Here is a 15,692-nt window from a genome sequence, read left to right on the forward strand (position 1 = left end):
ACAGGTTCATCCAGCTCGCACGCTGATCCCAGCCGGTGGTGAACCCAAGTCACAGCAGAACCAGCCGTGAGAGAGGGTAACTTTGTCTCCTCGTCCCCCCTCCTCCCGGCCCAACCCTGGAGGGACCCCACAGCCTGGCTGGGGTTGGTGGGCATGGCAGGCTTTTCTCTCCCCCACCCCTGCTGCTGGCATCTGAGAGCAGACCAGAGCTCCAGGGATGGCAGAAGCTCCAAGCTGAAGACAGAAGATGAGTGACCAGTATATTGTACTGGACTTTGTGTTGCCCAAGAACGTCTGTAAGGCCGCAGGCCTGAGACGTGGTCTAGGGTAAGCGCGGCCCCAGGGAGCCAGAGCCGCAGGGATGGGGACTGAAAACTCAAGAGTTGCAGCTTCACGAGGGCTGTGCGCTGTGTGGGCGCTGCCCTCCTTCCTAAGCCCACTGTGCTGCGCTTCGCCGTGGGCACCGGGCACCTGGCAATGCCCGGCTCCGTGGCGCGTACAGCTCGCCACCCTAGGCCGCCGCTCGGAGTGGTGGCGCTCGGCGTCCCAGGTGCTCCAGCCTCCAGTTCGAGGCTCCTGCCCGCCCACCTCCTCTGGGCATCTCCCTGCTATTGTTCTGCAGGTCTCATTGTTTTTAAAGATTTACCTATTTATTTTAGAGATTGCGAGCGGGGGGAGGGGGCTCAGGGAGGGGCAGAAGGAGAGGCCGAGAGAAACTTTAAGCAGGCTTCCCGCTGAGCGCAGAGCCTGACGCAGGGCTCCATCCCGGGATGACGGCCTGAGCGGAAGTCAGACGCCTAACCGACTGTGCCATGCCGGCGCCCCTTCCTGTCTCATTTCACGGTCTTACTGTGATATCATTCCTTCTCCCCCAGTCCCCCTCGCCACTCCACACAGCTGAGCATCATCAGGCCCTGTGGGGGCCGCTCGCCAGCCGTCCACCTCCCTGCCCCCGCAGCCACCCCTGGCCTCCAGGGACCACAGCTCCTGCATGGCGCGGGAGCCCCTCACGGCGAGCCCCAGCCGTTTCCCACCAGCATGAGGGACATCCATGGACTCATGACGGGCAACGCAGGCAAGAGGAGAGAGGTGGACAGGCTCCGGATTCCCTGCATCACCTCTACTGCAGTAGAAACAAAGTTGGGACCCCCTTCCAAGGCCGGCAAGGCTCCCCTGGGTCTGGTCCATACCCGGCTTTGTGCATGCTCCCCCACTGTCCTCTAGATCTCCTGGGGCTGGCTTGTTCCCTGGTCCGGATCTCAGCCCACGTGCCCCTTGCATACGGCTCTTGTATATCCTTCACAACAGTACCCCACTTCTCCCAGGAAGAAGACAGACGTGAGAGAGGTGAAGGGGCTCCCGGAATGGGAGCCAGGGAGCAGCCACTTGCTCAGCTTGTGTTTCCCAAAGGGAGTGCGGGGAGCCAGGAGCACCTGTTCTGTGAGGGGGCAGGTGTGCTCCTTCAGCAGCTTTAAGTGGATGTTAGTTTATAAACAAAGAGCTGAGACTAGGAGCCATGAAGGGGCTTGTCTCCCAACTTCAAAGGGAGGAGGTGTCAGAGCCGCGTCCAAGGGGCCACACAGCATCCCTGCATGCCTCTGCACCCCATCTCAGCCTCCACCTGGCTCTTCTCTGGACTTGGCCCGAATATCCCATCAGCTCCCATCTGCGGGTCCCCCGGGCTCCCCACCTCCACCCGGCTCCCTCCTGCGTATCCCCAGGGCCACCTGGGATATGCTAGGGTCTTTCCGGTAGGGTCTTTATGCTGCAATTATACGTTAACATGGGCCTGCTCCCCTGCTCACCTGTGTGCTGACTGAGACCGGGGACAGAGACCACATTTCATTCACCTTCTTCTCGTACCTTCCCCAGTGCTCATTCGTCACGCAGCAAAGGCTACTGGATGAGAACCTGTGCCTGGGATTGTCACAGGTGCAGGGGAAGCCTCAGGGAGGGGACACGGGACACACACCCCTGCCCTCATGCAGCTTGCTCCCCCCCTTACTCCTCAGCCGCTTTGTCGGCTTGGACCCGCCTCACCAGGCTTGCTTCTTGAAAGCACCTACACTTCGGGCCCAGCTAGCTTCTAGCTCCTTCCAGCACCAAGCCCGACTACACAATTCGTGGGGCCCAGTGCAAGATGAAAATGCCAGGCCCCTCATTCAAAACTTATTAAAGCTTTTAAGATGCCAGCAGCAAAGCGTGAGAACAAGAGCAGAGCCCTGGTGAGAATGCATGGCACCCCGGGGCAGCGGCACTGCCAGCCCCCTCCCAGCCTGACCTGATCTCAGCCCCCAGGTGGTCCCACCTCCTCCCTGGCCAGAGTCACGGCCAACCCACCCTCAGTTTCAGACTCAGCGCGCTGTAACGGACCTTTGCCCCTATCTCCCCAGTCCTGCTCCCCATTCTAGGCACCAGCGTCTGGCCAGTCCAAGGGCACTGACTGATTTCTCACCCTCGCCAAACTCTGGTTCCAGATCCATGCTTCTCCTTCCTACCTGTCTGTCCAGGCGCTTCACAATTCTGGCTACACAGGACCCCTCCCGCCCATGCTATATATTAGTCCTCTCTCCTGGGGCCAGGTTGAAGACTCCAGGGGGCCCTGGGACATACTGAGTATGACCCCGGAGTAGCTCAAGCATGGGACACTTTTTTTTCTTTTCTTTTAAATTTAATTTTATTTACATTCAATTAATGAACATACAGTGCACTATTAATTTCAGAGGTAGAGTTCAGCGATTCATCCGTTGTATATAACACCCAGTGCTCATGATGTAAAGAATGAACATTTCTAAGAGCAAACATCAGGGGGAGGGGCGTTCAGGCAAAACTGAACTAACAGGATTTTTGCCAGAGGCAGCCAGCCCGACCAGATGACCAGATATCTCCAGAAGAACAGTGGATTAGATTCAAGAGGGTCAGATGTCGGGGGGGGGGGGGAGGGGTAGGAGGTGGAGGTTCTGGTTAGACTGACTCAGTGGGACTCTGGATAAGACTGTACAGTGCAGAGATGAGCACAGAAGCCCAGGAGTCAGGGCCTCGTTGAGAGTTCAGAACATCACCAACGTTGGGTCAGGAGAGACTGTCAGAACAAGAGGCAGCTACTGTCCCCTCATGCCTACTTCTGCCAGAGCAGATCAGCCACTGGGGTTTCTCCAAGATGCCATCTCAAGGAGGGATTTGACTCCCAGAAGAAACAGGGTCCTTTGCCAGAGTCAGAGCCAAGGCCAGTTGAGGGGGGTTTTGCTCTTAGGAACTCCACCAGGACATTTCCAAATCAGATGCCTTATAAAGAACCTTCTGGTACAACCACCTCAAGGCCAAGAGAGTGGGTTCTGACACCCTGTGATGAGAGGAAGGCAGATTGCACAAGAGATCCACACTAAGAGCTGCCCTTACCTTAAAGTCATCCGCTGGCGCCTGCCTGCAAGTTACATCTGACCCCCTGATCCTTTTAGGCAGGTCTGGAGGGTCTCTAAGGGACACTGTCCGAGGCCGGTGGTGCTCCTTTAAGGACGGGCTCCCATGTTCTACTTCATGGGAGTCTCAGCTGCTGCATAGAAGCAGGTACACCAGGACCAGGGGAGCTGTTCCAGGCCAGGAGCCCCGCCTGGCCGCGCTGCCCACCCTCTCCCCCCAGCAGCCCTGGAGGAGGTACACTGGAGGCTCCATCCCCGCCCCGGGTGTCTGCTGCCACCTCCCCCCCGCCCCCAGCAGGTAGTCTGAGCCCTCTGCTCACCCTCAGCCATGGTTTTCACAGGGTTCTGGGCATTCTGTGTTCTATTGTTCCTTGGAGACTGTGCCTAATTCCCATCCTCTCTGTGCTTTGGGATCCTGGTTGCCCCCCCCCAACAACTGCTTCCACTGTGCGTCCTCACAGCCAGACGGGTTCGGTCCCAGGGCTTCTGCCTTTGCATCCTGCATCCGCATGCCCCCTGAGGACCCACTCTGGAAATGGTCTGTGTCTGCACTGCCTGCCAACTCCCGGGTTCCCCTCTCTGAGCACCCCTTCCCCTCTCTGAGCACCCCTTCCCTGCTTCCCTGTCATTTAGGAGGACCCCTTGTCCATTTAACTAAAACATCTTGACGGTTATCATGCTGAACAGCATTTCACCGCCATCTTTTTATTATTGAAGTTGAGCTCTGGGGAACCCCTTTCGAGGCTTGACACAGTTGGCCTGCTGGTGTCCTCAGTCCCACGCAAGGAAATACTTTCATGGGTTTGTGAGCTTGGCATGGCGTTTCCCCTGGGCTCTGCCAGGAGGGCCTGGAGATGGTGGCTACTCCAGGTGGGTCTCCTGGGGCTCTCGGGAGCTGGGGCTTTGGCCGGGGGGCTGTCCTGGGCCCTGTGCTGCAGCGTCCCTTGCGTCTCACACTCGATGCAATGCCAGGAGCGCCCTGGCCCAGCCCTGCCAAGATCATGGAAGCTCTCTGGACTTTGCCCCATGTCCTCAGGGATGGAGGAACCACTGCTCTACAGCTCAGCGGTCGCTTTTTAAGTTTTTTCTTGGTGGCCGGAAGGGGGAATATGGAGTCGAGGGAGAGATATTTTTCTTTTCCTAGAAAAGGAGAGAAAAGGATCCAATGCAACATGTCTTGTCCCTGAAAGTGACCATGGTGTAAGCCCGTGGAGCTCTTCCTGTGTCATTTCTAATGTTGGATCTCCCCCTCAGAATAAAATAAGACACTCTCCAGTGCCCCAGAAGGCCCTACAAGAGTTGTCCCTGGCCCCAAGGGACAGATCCATAAAGCTGGGGGCACACATGTTGGCCTTGAGCTGCAGTCTGGCACAGCTCACAGCACCCTTTGTCACAACTTTGTCACCCTTCCTACTTGACCCCATGTCCTCAGGGCCTCGGATCCTCTGGCAGGATGCCCCCCCCCCCCACAGGCTGTTCCCTCTCAGCTCTCCCTGGCTCCCCTGTCCCTTCTGCATCTCCAGCCCTAATGTGGTAGTGCTCCAGAGCTCGGCCCTTGACTCTCTCTCCCCTTTCCCACCCAACCCCGGGTGGTTTCCTCCAGTCATGTGACTTAGAGTGACCAGTTTTAGCCGAGGCCTCTGGCCTAGACTCTAGAGGCAGGTGCTCGGGGGGCCCGTGTGCTCTCTCCTGCAATGTGTGGCAGGAATCCTGAACATTCCCCAGCTTGCTGCATTGCAGGGCAGCACGTTCTGCACGTGCAGAGCCCAGAGCTGGGGAGTATCCCTCACCCCTCGTCCAGCTGCCCCTGAGACAGCTGGGCAGTCAAAGCACCTGCAGCCCCCACCACTCCCACTCCTGTGCCTCACGTCTGTCCCACATACTCATGCAAGTGATGCTTCCAAACATAAACCAGCATAGGTTCCTCTGTGGACCAGGAAAGAAGAAAGTCTCAACCTTCCTGGAAGACCTGTGACCTCCCTGTCCTCCTTCCCACCCCACTTCCCCATGCACCCTCATCATGCCCGGGGGTCTCTGGGCTGAGACCAGGCACCCCCCACCTCTTTGTGTTGCTCTTCCTTCTTACAGAATGCTCTTCTCCCTGACCTCTACTGGCCTCTCTCCTTACCCCATTCTTGTTTCTGCTGCAATGTCATGTGACCACAGATCCATCCAAAGCAGCAAGTTTGGGCAATCTCTGTCCCTTCCCCAGACTCCTTGTCTTCCGAGCTCTCAGTAGCACCTGCCCTCACCCATTTGTGGAGGGCTTTCCTCCACTGAAACCCATGTTTGTGGAAGAGATACCCACCCTTAGCTTCTTCTGTGCTTCCCTACCCACCCCAGTACCTGGATCATGCCTCACATGTGGTGGGCAATCGACAAATAGTTGCTGAAAGAGTCACTGAGAAGATAAATAAATGGATATTTATCTGAATAAAAGTATAAAGCTAGTGAGATTAAGAACCAAGAGCTCCAGCAATCACACACCTTGGGATTTAACCAAATGAGTTGAAAACTTATTTCCACATGAAAGCCTGCACACACATTTATAGCAGCTTTATTAAAAATTGCCAAAACTTGGAGGCAACCAAGATGTCCTTCAGTAGGTAACAGATAACCCGGGGTCCATCCAGACAGTGGAATATTATTCAATGCTAAAAAGAAATGAGCTATGAAGCCATTAAAAGACACAGAGGAAACTTAAATGCATATTCTTAATGGACAGAAGCCAGTCTGACAATACTCCATACTGTATGATTCCAACTCTGTGTCATTCTGGAAAAGGTGAAAGCATGAAGACAGTAAAATGATCAGGGGTTGTCAGGGGTTGGGGGAGGGAGGAGGGATGAACAGGTGGTGCACAGAGGACGTTCCGGGCACTCTATGGTACTGTAATGACACCAACATGTCAGTGTACATTTGCTCAAATCCATGGACGGTCCAGCAGCAAGAGTGACCCCTAATGCAAACCATGGACGTGCTGATGATGATGTGTCAGCGCACGTTCGTCCACAGTAACAAATGTACTGACTGGTGCTGACAGAGACAGAGGTTACACACCGTGCGGGGGCAGGGCCATGTGGGGACTCTGTACCTTCCACTCTATTTTGCTATGAACCTAAAGCTGCTCTAAAAAATAAAGTTTATTAAAAAAAAAAAAAGAAGGGTTGGAGTCAGATGGCGGAGGAGTAGGAGACCTGGATTTCCTCTGTTCTCAGGAATTCAGCTGAATAGGGATCAGACCATTCTGAACACCTACGAACTCAACAGGAGATCGAAGAGAAGAATAGCAACAACTCTGAACAGAACAGAAAAGCAACCACTTACTGGAAGGTAGGACGTGCGGAGAAGTGAATCCGAGGCGATATTCGGGAGGATAGACGGCGGGGGAGGGGCCTCCGTCGGCCGCTTCTGGCAAGTGCTAGAGCCGCGGAGCACAAAATCGGAGCGTTTAGAAGTCGGCTCCGCTGAGGGACGTCGCTCCAGTGGCTAAGCGGGGGGTGGAACCCTCGCGGGACAGTGTGGTCTCAGGACCCTCGGGGTCACAGAAAGACCGGGGGTGCCTGAGTGCGGCAGAGCTCCCAGGGATCGGAGCGGGGAAGCCGGCTGCAGAGACGGAGCCGAGGCGCGGGCTCTCAGCTCGGGGTGGCCATAAACTGTGATCCGCGGCCCAGTCGGGCCACTGCTCCTCCAGCAGGGACACAACAAGCGGCAGAGCCGGGGAGACTCCCCTTCCTCCCCCGGGGAGGAGCGGCGCGGGAACGCACTGCAGGGATCTGCTGGGTTTGGAGACTCCACACGGGGTCGGGTGCCAGAGATAGAAACGCTCGGTCACAGGCCGGGTGAGCACGGAGTGCGGCCGGAGACCGGGGACACGGGAGTGACTGCTTTTCTCTGGGGGCGCACTGAGGAGCGGGGCCCGAGTTCTCAGCTCCTCTGGTCAGAGATTGGGAGGCCACCATTTTCGCCCTGGTCCTCCAAAGCTGTACCGAGAGCTTGCAAGGAACCAAAGCTCCTGAGAGCAAACCCGAGCGGCTTGCTTAGCCCGGACCCACAAGGGCGGGGCAATTCCGCCTCCGGCAAAGACATTTGGGAACCACGGCAACAGGCCCCTCCCCTAGAAGATCAGCATGAACAGCCAGCAAGCCAAGACCAAGTTTACCGATCAAGGAGAATGGGAGAAATCCAGCGCTAGGGGAATACTGCACATAGAATTCATGGCTTTTTTTTTACCATGATTCATTAGGTTTCAAAGTTAATTTTTTTAACTGTTTTTTTTTAAATTTTTCTTTTTCCCTTTTTCAACCAACATCTTATCAATCCCTTCTTTAAAAAAACATTTTTTATTTTTCATTTTTAGAGTCATATTTTATCCCTTCATAGTAGTTACCCTTATTTTTGGCATATATATATATGTTGTTCTCCTTTTAAAATTTTGAGATACAGTTTCTTTTAACAGATCAAAATATACCCTAAATCACTAGTGTATGGTTTTGCTCTAGTCTCCTGCCTGATCACATTCTCTCCCTTTTTTTTTTTTAAATCTTCTTCTTTCTTTTTCAAACAACCTCTTATCTTATCAATTCCTTTTATAAACTCTTTTATACTTTTCATCTTTACACTCATCTGCCATCCCTTAATTGTATCAGCCCTTATTTTGTATATATAAGTCTTTCTTCCTTTAAAATTTTAGGAGGCACTTTTTTCTAACAGACCAAAATATACCCAAAATCTAGTGTGTGGCACTGATCTATGCACTAGCCTGATCGTATTTGATCATATTCTGTTTTTTTTTTTTGTATTATTCTGTTTTTATTTTTATCTTTTTCTTTTTTTTTCTCTTTCTTTTTTCTTTCTTTCCCTTTCTTTTCCCCTGGTTTCAGGTCTTTTCTGATTTGTATAGAGTATATTTGCTGGGGACGTTTTAATCTGTTAGCATTTTGTTCACTCATTCATCTATTCTCCTCTGGACAAAATGACAAGATGAAAAAAATCACCTCAGCAAAAAGAACAAGAAGTAGTACCATCAGCCAGGGACCTACTCAATAAGGACATTAGTACGATGTCGGACCTAGAGTTCAGAATCATGACTTTAAAGATACTAGCTGGGCTTGAAAAAAGCATGGAAGTTATTAGAGAAACCCTTTCTGGAGAAATAAAAGAACTAAAATCTAACCAAGTCGAAATCGAAAAGGCTATTAATGAGGTGCAATCAAAAATGGGGGCACTAACTGCTAGGATAAATGTGGCAGAAGAGAGAATCAGTGATATAGAAGACCAAAGGATGGAAAATAAAGAGGCTGAGAAAAAGAGAGAGAAACAACTACAGGATCACGAGGGCAGAATTCGAGAGATAAGCGATACGATAAGATGAAACAACATTAGAATAATTGGGATCCCAGAAGAAGAAGAAAGAGAGAGAGGGGCAGAAGGTATATTGGAGCAAATAATAGCAGAGAACTTCCCTAATGTGAGGAAGGAAACAGGCCTCAAAATCCAGGAGGCACAGAGAACCCCTCTCAAATTCAATAAAAATAGGTCAACACCCCGACATCTAATAGTAAAACTTACGAGTCTCAGAGACAAAGAGAAAATCCTGAAAGCAGCTCGGGAGAAGAGATATGTAACCTACAATGGTAGAAATATTACATTGGCAACAGACCTATCTACAGAGACCTGGAAGGCTGGAAAGGACTGGCATGATATCTTCAGAGCCCTAAACGAGAAAAATATGCAGCCGAGAATACTATATCGAGCTAGGCTGTCATTGAAAATAGAAGGAGAGATAAAAAACTTCCAGGACAAACAAAAACTAAAGGAATTTGCAAACACGAAACCAGCCCTCCAAGAAATATTGAAAGGGGTCCTCTAAGCAAAGAGAGAGCCTAAAAGCAGCAAAGATCAGAAAGGAACACAGACAATATACAGTCACAGTCACCTTACAGGCAATACAATGGCACTAAAATCATACATTTCAATAGTTACCCTGATTGTAAATGGGCTAAATGCCCCAATCAAAAGACACAGGCTATCAGATTGGATTAAAAAACAAGACCCATCGATATGCTGTCTGCAAGAGACTCATTTTAGACCCAAAGACACTCCCAGATTGAAACTGAGGAGGTAGAAAACCATTTACCATGCTAATGTACACCAAAAGAAAGCTGGGGTGGCAATCCTTATATCAGACAAATTGGATTTTAAAACAAAGACTGTAATAAGAGATGAAGAAGGACACTATATCCTACTTAAAGGTTCTATCCAACAAGAAGATCTAACAATTGTAAATATCTATGCCCCTAACGTGGGAGCAGCCAGGTATATAAGGCAATTAATAACAAAAGCAAAAAAACACACTGACAACAATACAATCATAGTGGGGGACTTTAACACCCCCCCTTACTAAAATGGACAGATCATCTAAGCAAAAGATCAACAAGGAAATAAAGACTTTAAATGACACACTGGACCAAATGGACTTCACATACATATTCAGAACATTCCAGCCCAAGCAACGGAATACACATTCTTCTCCAGTGCCCATGGAACATTCTCCAGAATTGATCACATCCTAGGTCACAAATCAGGTCTCAACCGGTACCAAAAGATTGGGATCATTCCCTGCATATTTTCAGACCACAATGCTTTGAAACTAGAACTCAATCACAAGAGGAAAGTTGGAAAGAACTCAAATACATGGAGGCTAAAGAGCATCCTACTAAAGAATGAATGGGTCAACCAGGAAATTAAAGAGGAATTAAAAAAATTCATGGAAACCAATGAAAATGAAAACACAACGGTTCAAAATCTTTGGGATACAGCAAAGGCAGTCCTGAGAGGAAAGTATATAGCAATACAAGCCTTTCTCAAGAAACAAGAAAGGTCTCAAATACACAACCTAACCCTACACCTAAAGGAGCTGGAGAAAGAACAGCAAATAAAGCCTAAATCCAGCAGGAGAAGAGAAATAATAAAGATCAGAGCAGAAATCAATGAAATAGAAACCAAAAGAACAGTAGCACAGATCAACGAAACTAGGAGCTGGTTCTTTGAAAGAATTAACAAGGTTGATAAACCCCTGGCCAGACTTATCAAAAAGAAAAGAGAAAGGACCCAAATCAACAAAATCATGAATGAAAGAGGAGAGATCACAACCAACACCAAAGAAAGACAAACAATTCTAAGAACATATTATGAGCAAATCTATGCCAGCAAATTAGATAACCTGGAAGAAATGGGTGCATTCCTAGAGATGTATCAACTACCAAAATTGAACCAGGAAGAAATAGAAAACCTGAACAGACCTATAACCACTAAGGAAATTGAAGCACTCATCAAAAATCTCCAAACAAACAAAAGCCCAGGGCCGGATGGCTTCCCAGGGGAATTCTATCAGACATTTAAAGAAGAATTAATACCTATTCTCCTGAAACTGTTCCAAAAAATAGAAATGGAAGGAAAACTTCCAAACTCATTTTACAAGGCCACCATTACCTTGATCCCAAAACCAGACAAAGACCCCATCAAAAAGGAGAATTACAGACCAATATCCTTGATGAACATGGATGCAAAAATTCTCACCAAAATACTAGCCAATAGGATCCAACAGTACATTAAAAGGATTATTCACCATGACCAAGGTGGGATTTATCCCTGGGCTGCAAGGTTGGTTCAACATCCGCAAATCAATCAACGTGATACAATACATTAACAAAAGAAAGAACAAGAATCATAGGATCCTCTCAATAGATGCAGAAAAAGCATTTGACAAAGTCCAGCATCCTTTCTTGATCAAAACTCTTCAGAGTATAGGGATAGAGGGTACATACATCAATATCATAAAAGTCATCTATGAAAAACCTACAGCGAATATCATTCTCAATGGGGAAAAGCTGAGAGCTTTTCCCTAAGGTTAGGAAGGCGGCAGGGATGTCCACTATCACCACTGCTATTCAACAGAGTATTAGAAGTCCTAGCCACAGCAATCAGAAAACAAAAAGAAATCAAAGGCATCCAAATTGGCAAAGAGGAAGTCAAACTCTCACTCTTTGCAGATGATATGATACTGTATGTGGAAAACCCAAAAGACTCCACTCTAAAACTGCTAGAACTCATACAGGAATCCAGTCAAGTAGCAGGATATAAAATCAATGCACAGAAATCAGTGGCATTCCTATACACCAACAACAAGCCAGAAGAGAGACAAATCAAGGAGTCGATCCCATTTACAATTGCACCCAAAACTATAAGATACCTAGGAATAAATTTAACCAAAGAGGCAAAGGATCTGTACTCAGAAAACTATAAAATACTCATGAAAGAAATTGAGGAAGACACAAAGAAATGGAAAAACGTTCCATGCTCATGGATTGGAAGAACAAACATTGTGAAGATGTCAATGCTACCTAGAGCAATCTACATATTCAGTGCAATCCCCATCAAAATACCATCCACTTTTTTCAAAGAAATGGAACAAATAATCCTAAAATTTGTATGGAACCAGAAGAGACCCTGAATAGCCAGAGGAATCTTGAAAAAGAAAGGCAAAGCTGGTGGCATCACAATTCCGGACTTCCAGCTCTATTACAAAGCTGTCATCTTCAAGACAGTATGGTACTGGCACAAAAACAGACACATAGATCAATGGAACAAAATCGAGAGCCCAGAAATGGACCCTCAACTCTATGGTCAACTAATCTTTGACAAAGCAGGAAAGAATGTCCAATGGCAAAAAAACAGTCTCTTCAACAAATGGTGTTGGGAAAATTAGACAGCCACATGCAGAAGAATAAAACTGGACCATTTCCTTACACCACAAAAAAAATAGACTCCAAATGGTTGAAAGACCTAAACGTGAGACAGGAGTCCATCAAAATCCTAAAGGAGAACACAGGTAGCAACCTCTTCGACCTCAGCTGCAGCAACTTCTTCCTAGAAACATCGCCAAAGGCAAGGGAAGCCAGGGCAAAAATGAACTATTGGGATTTCATCAAGATAAAAAGCTTTTGCACTGCAAAAGAAACAGTCCACAAAACCAAAAGACAACCGACAGAATGGGAGAAAATATTTGCAAATGACATATCAGATAAAGGGCTAGTATCCAAAATCTATAAAGAACTTATCAAACTCAACACCCACAGAACAAATAATCCAATCAAGAAATGGGCAGAAAACATGAACAGACATTTTTCCGAAGAAGACATCCAAATGGCCAACAGACACATGAAAAAGTGCTCAACATCGCTCGGCATCAGGGAAATCCAAATCAAAACCTCAAGGAGATACCACCTCACACCCGTCAGAATGGCTAAAATTAAGAAGTCAGGAAACGACAGATGTTGGCGGGGATGTGTAGAAAGGGGAACCCTCTTCCGCTGTTGGTGGGAATGCAAGCTGGTGCAACCACTCTGGAAAACAGTATGGAGGTTCCTCAAACAGTTGAAAATAGAGCTACCATACGATCCAGCCATTGCACTACTGGGTATTTACCACAAAGATACAAATGTAGGGATCCGAAGGGGTACGTGTGCCCCAATGTTTATAGCAGCAATGTCCACAATAGCCGGACTGTGGAAAGAGCCAAGATGTCCATCGACAGATGAATGGATAAAGAAGAGGTGGTATATATACACAATGGAATATTATGCAGCCATCAAAAGGAATGAGATCTAGCCATTTGCAATGACGTGGATGGAACTGGAGGGTGTTATGCTGAGTGAAATAAGTCAATCAGAGAAAGACATGTATCATATGAGCTCACTGATATGAGGAATTCTTAATCTCAGGAAACAAACTGTTGCTGAAGTGGTGGGGGTTGGGAGGGATGGGGTGGCTGGGTGATAGACATTGGGGAGGGTATGTGCTATGGTGAGTGCTGTGAATTGTGCAAGACTGTCGAATCACAGATCTGTCCTGAAACAAATAATGCAACATATGTTAAGAAAAAAGAAAAAGAAGAAGATAGCAGGAGGGGAAGAATGAAGGGGAGTAAGTCGGAGGGGGAGACAAACCATGAGAGACGATGGACAATGAAAAACAAACTGAGGGTTCTAGAGGGGAGGAGGGTGGGGGGATGGGTTAGTCTGGTGATGGGTATTAAAGAAGGCACGTTCTGCATGGAGCACTGGGTGTTATGCACAAACAATGAATCAGGGAACACTCCATCAAAAACTAATGATGTAATGTATGGTGATTAACATAACAATAAAAAATTTAAAAAAAAAGAAGAAGAAGAACAAAAAGTTGTAGACAGTGGGGATAACAATAGAAAGTCTCCACATTAGGAGTGAATTTGGCATATCAAAGCATCAGAAATCAGTTCAGGGTCTGGAGTATAGGTACTCAAGGGGCAGGGGTGGCACAGACCCATAGCACAGGGTCTTGTAAGCCAGGGTAGAAATGTTGTAGATTTTAAGTGCAGAAAGCAGCCATTAAGGAGTGTTAAGAAATGAAAAGGCATTCTCTGATTTGCATTAAAACCTTTTGTTCTGGGGCGCCTGGGTGGCTCAGATGGTTAAGCGTCTGTCTTCGGCTCAGGTCATGATCCCAGGGTCCTGGGATCGAGTCCCGCATCGGGCTCCCTGCTCCTTGGGAGCCTGCTTCTCCCTCTGCTTCTCTCTCTCTCTCTCTCTCTCCCTCTGTCTCTCATGAATAAATAAATAAAATCTTTAAAAAAAAAACTTTTGTTCTGGTGGTCATATGGAAATAGAGTGGATGCTGGGTGCCATCTCCCCAATTGGGAATGAAGAATTGGCACTGGGTAGGAAAGTCAAGGATGTGTCCATTCAGATATGTATGTAACTTAAAAGAGGTTGTTTACCTTTCTTCTGGAAAAAGCACACAAAAAAATCATCTGGAGCCCAGGTTCACAAGAAGTTTTTGAAGAGCAGTGTTTTGCATTTCTTACTGGTCTTAAGAAGCCATGATTCTCAGAACTTCCCTATTTCTGAAATTGATGATTCAGATTGTGAGTTGGAATGGTTTTATTCTAAGATCATAAGAATATAGTACATTCTGTAATTTATCCAGGCAGAAAATTATTGCCAAGAAGCGGGGGAAGTGTCTTTCATTTAGAATAAGTGTCTAGCAATTGTTTGACTTTTAGACAAAATGATATCAAACCTCTTTGGCCCGAAATTTTCCTTTGGGCTCATCTTCAAACCCTGCGATAAAGAAAAATGGTGCTAAACTTGAACAGTACATTCCAGATCTGTGGCGGATGCTCCAAGAATCGGAGACCATCATTCAACATATACTAGAATGAAAAAAAACAAAAAACAAAAAAAAACAAAAAACATAGATTAGCTTAATGTTTTTCATTGAAAACAAGATAGTGAAGTATGACCCCCAAATATCTTTTGGATGTATCCTGCTGAATTTGTTGTTATATTTGGAATTTCTGTTAGAGAAGAGATTCTCTATCCAGTGGGGCATTTTATGGTTGATGATGGGAAAAAAGTCAAATATTTAAGTACAGGTTTCTTTCTTCCCTCCTGCAGAGAAGATGGAATCACTTCTCATTTGTATGAAGAATAAATCCATTACGTTGGGCAGGAGCGTGGAGGTGTGCTCGGGGTGGTGTGGCAGCTTCAGTGTGCGTAGATTCTGATTTGTGGCGCATTGGCAGATCGGCACCCAAGGTCCATTCGAGACTCCGACTAAGGTGCCTTCCCGGAGGTCCAAGGTTGAACAGCGTTTGGGTCCTTCCAATCCAGCTCCATTCTGCATGTTTGTCACCTTCTGAGAAGCAGCCATTGTCATGGGCACGCTGTCAGGCAGGGGACGGGGTGCCCACCTCACGGCTGCCTTGGCCATCTCCGCTGAGATGCAGGACTGAGAGGCTGGGTTTCTGCAGCCCCCTGTCTCAGGCCTCACTTGCTGCGCCCCAGAGGCAGATTTCTGGTGTCTGGGATGCAACTAAGGCTGGGTGATCCTGAAGCAGCGTTCCAGTGGTGGCCTCACCCTGCCTCACCTTCCCCTTGGGATATGATGCAACTCTAAGAAAGGGCTTCCAGACCCATTCCTGCAGCCCAGGGCACAGACCACTCCTCCTTCTGACCCAAAGGAAGCGCACAGTTCTCTGCACTAAATCTGTTTAAAATAGCTTGTGATTCCTGCTGCTTGCTTGTTAATGTGACGTGGCTTTGGAGGCAGGAACGCATGCTACTCCTGAACCCCGGCCCCAAGCTGGTTCCCGCTCGCCTTCCTGACTTCTCCCCATCAGCCTGCACTTCACCTGCTCCCTTGCTCCCTTGCTCCCTCTCTGCTTGCCTG

The 15,692-nt window shown here is 48.0% G+C and overlaps 1 protein-coding gene across 1 annotated transcript in view; it reads left to right on the forward strand.

Moving 5' to 3' along the window:
• Positions 1-247: 247 nt before the first annotated feature.
• LOC113929243 (ferritin, mitochondrial-like) overlaps positions 248-15,692 on the forward strand; it is a 54,224-nt gene continuing 38,779 nt past the window's right edge. Inside the window, exons 1-3 of the mRNA XM_035727538.1 lie at positions 248-327; positions 876-1,075; positions 1,225-1,338. Of these exons, the coding sequence (XP_035583431.1) occupies positions 248-327; positions 876-1,075; positions 1,225-1,338 (394 nt within the window). The remainder of the gene's footprint in view (positions 328-875; positions 1,076-1,224; positions 1,339-15,692) is intronic.

This window comes from Zalophus californianus, chromosome 5 (assembly GCF_009762305.2).
Source record: "Zalophus californianus isolate mZalCal1 chromosome 5, mZalCal1.pri.v2, whole genome shotgun sequence".
Taxonomy (NCBI): Eukaryota; Metazoa; Chordata; class Mammalia; order Carnivora; family Otariidae; genus Zalophus; species Zalophus californianus.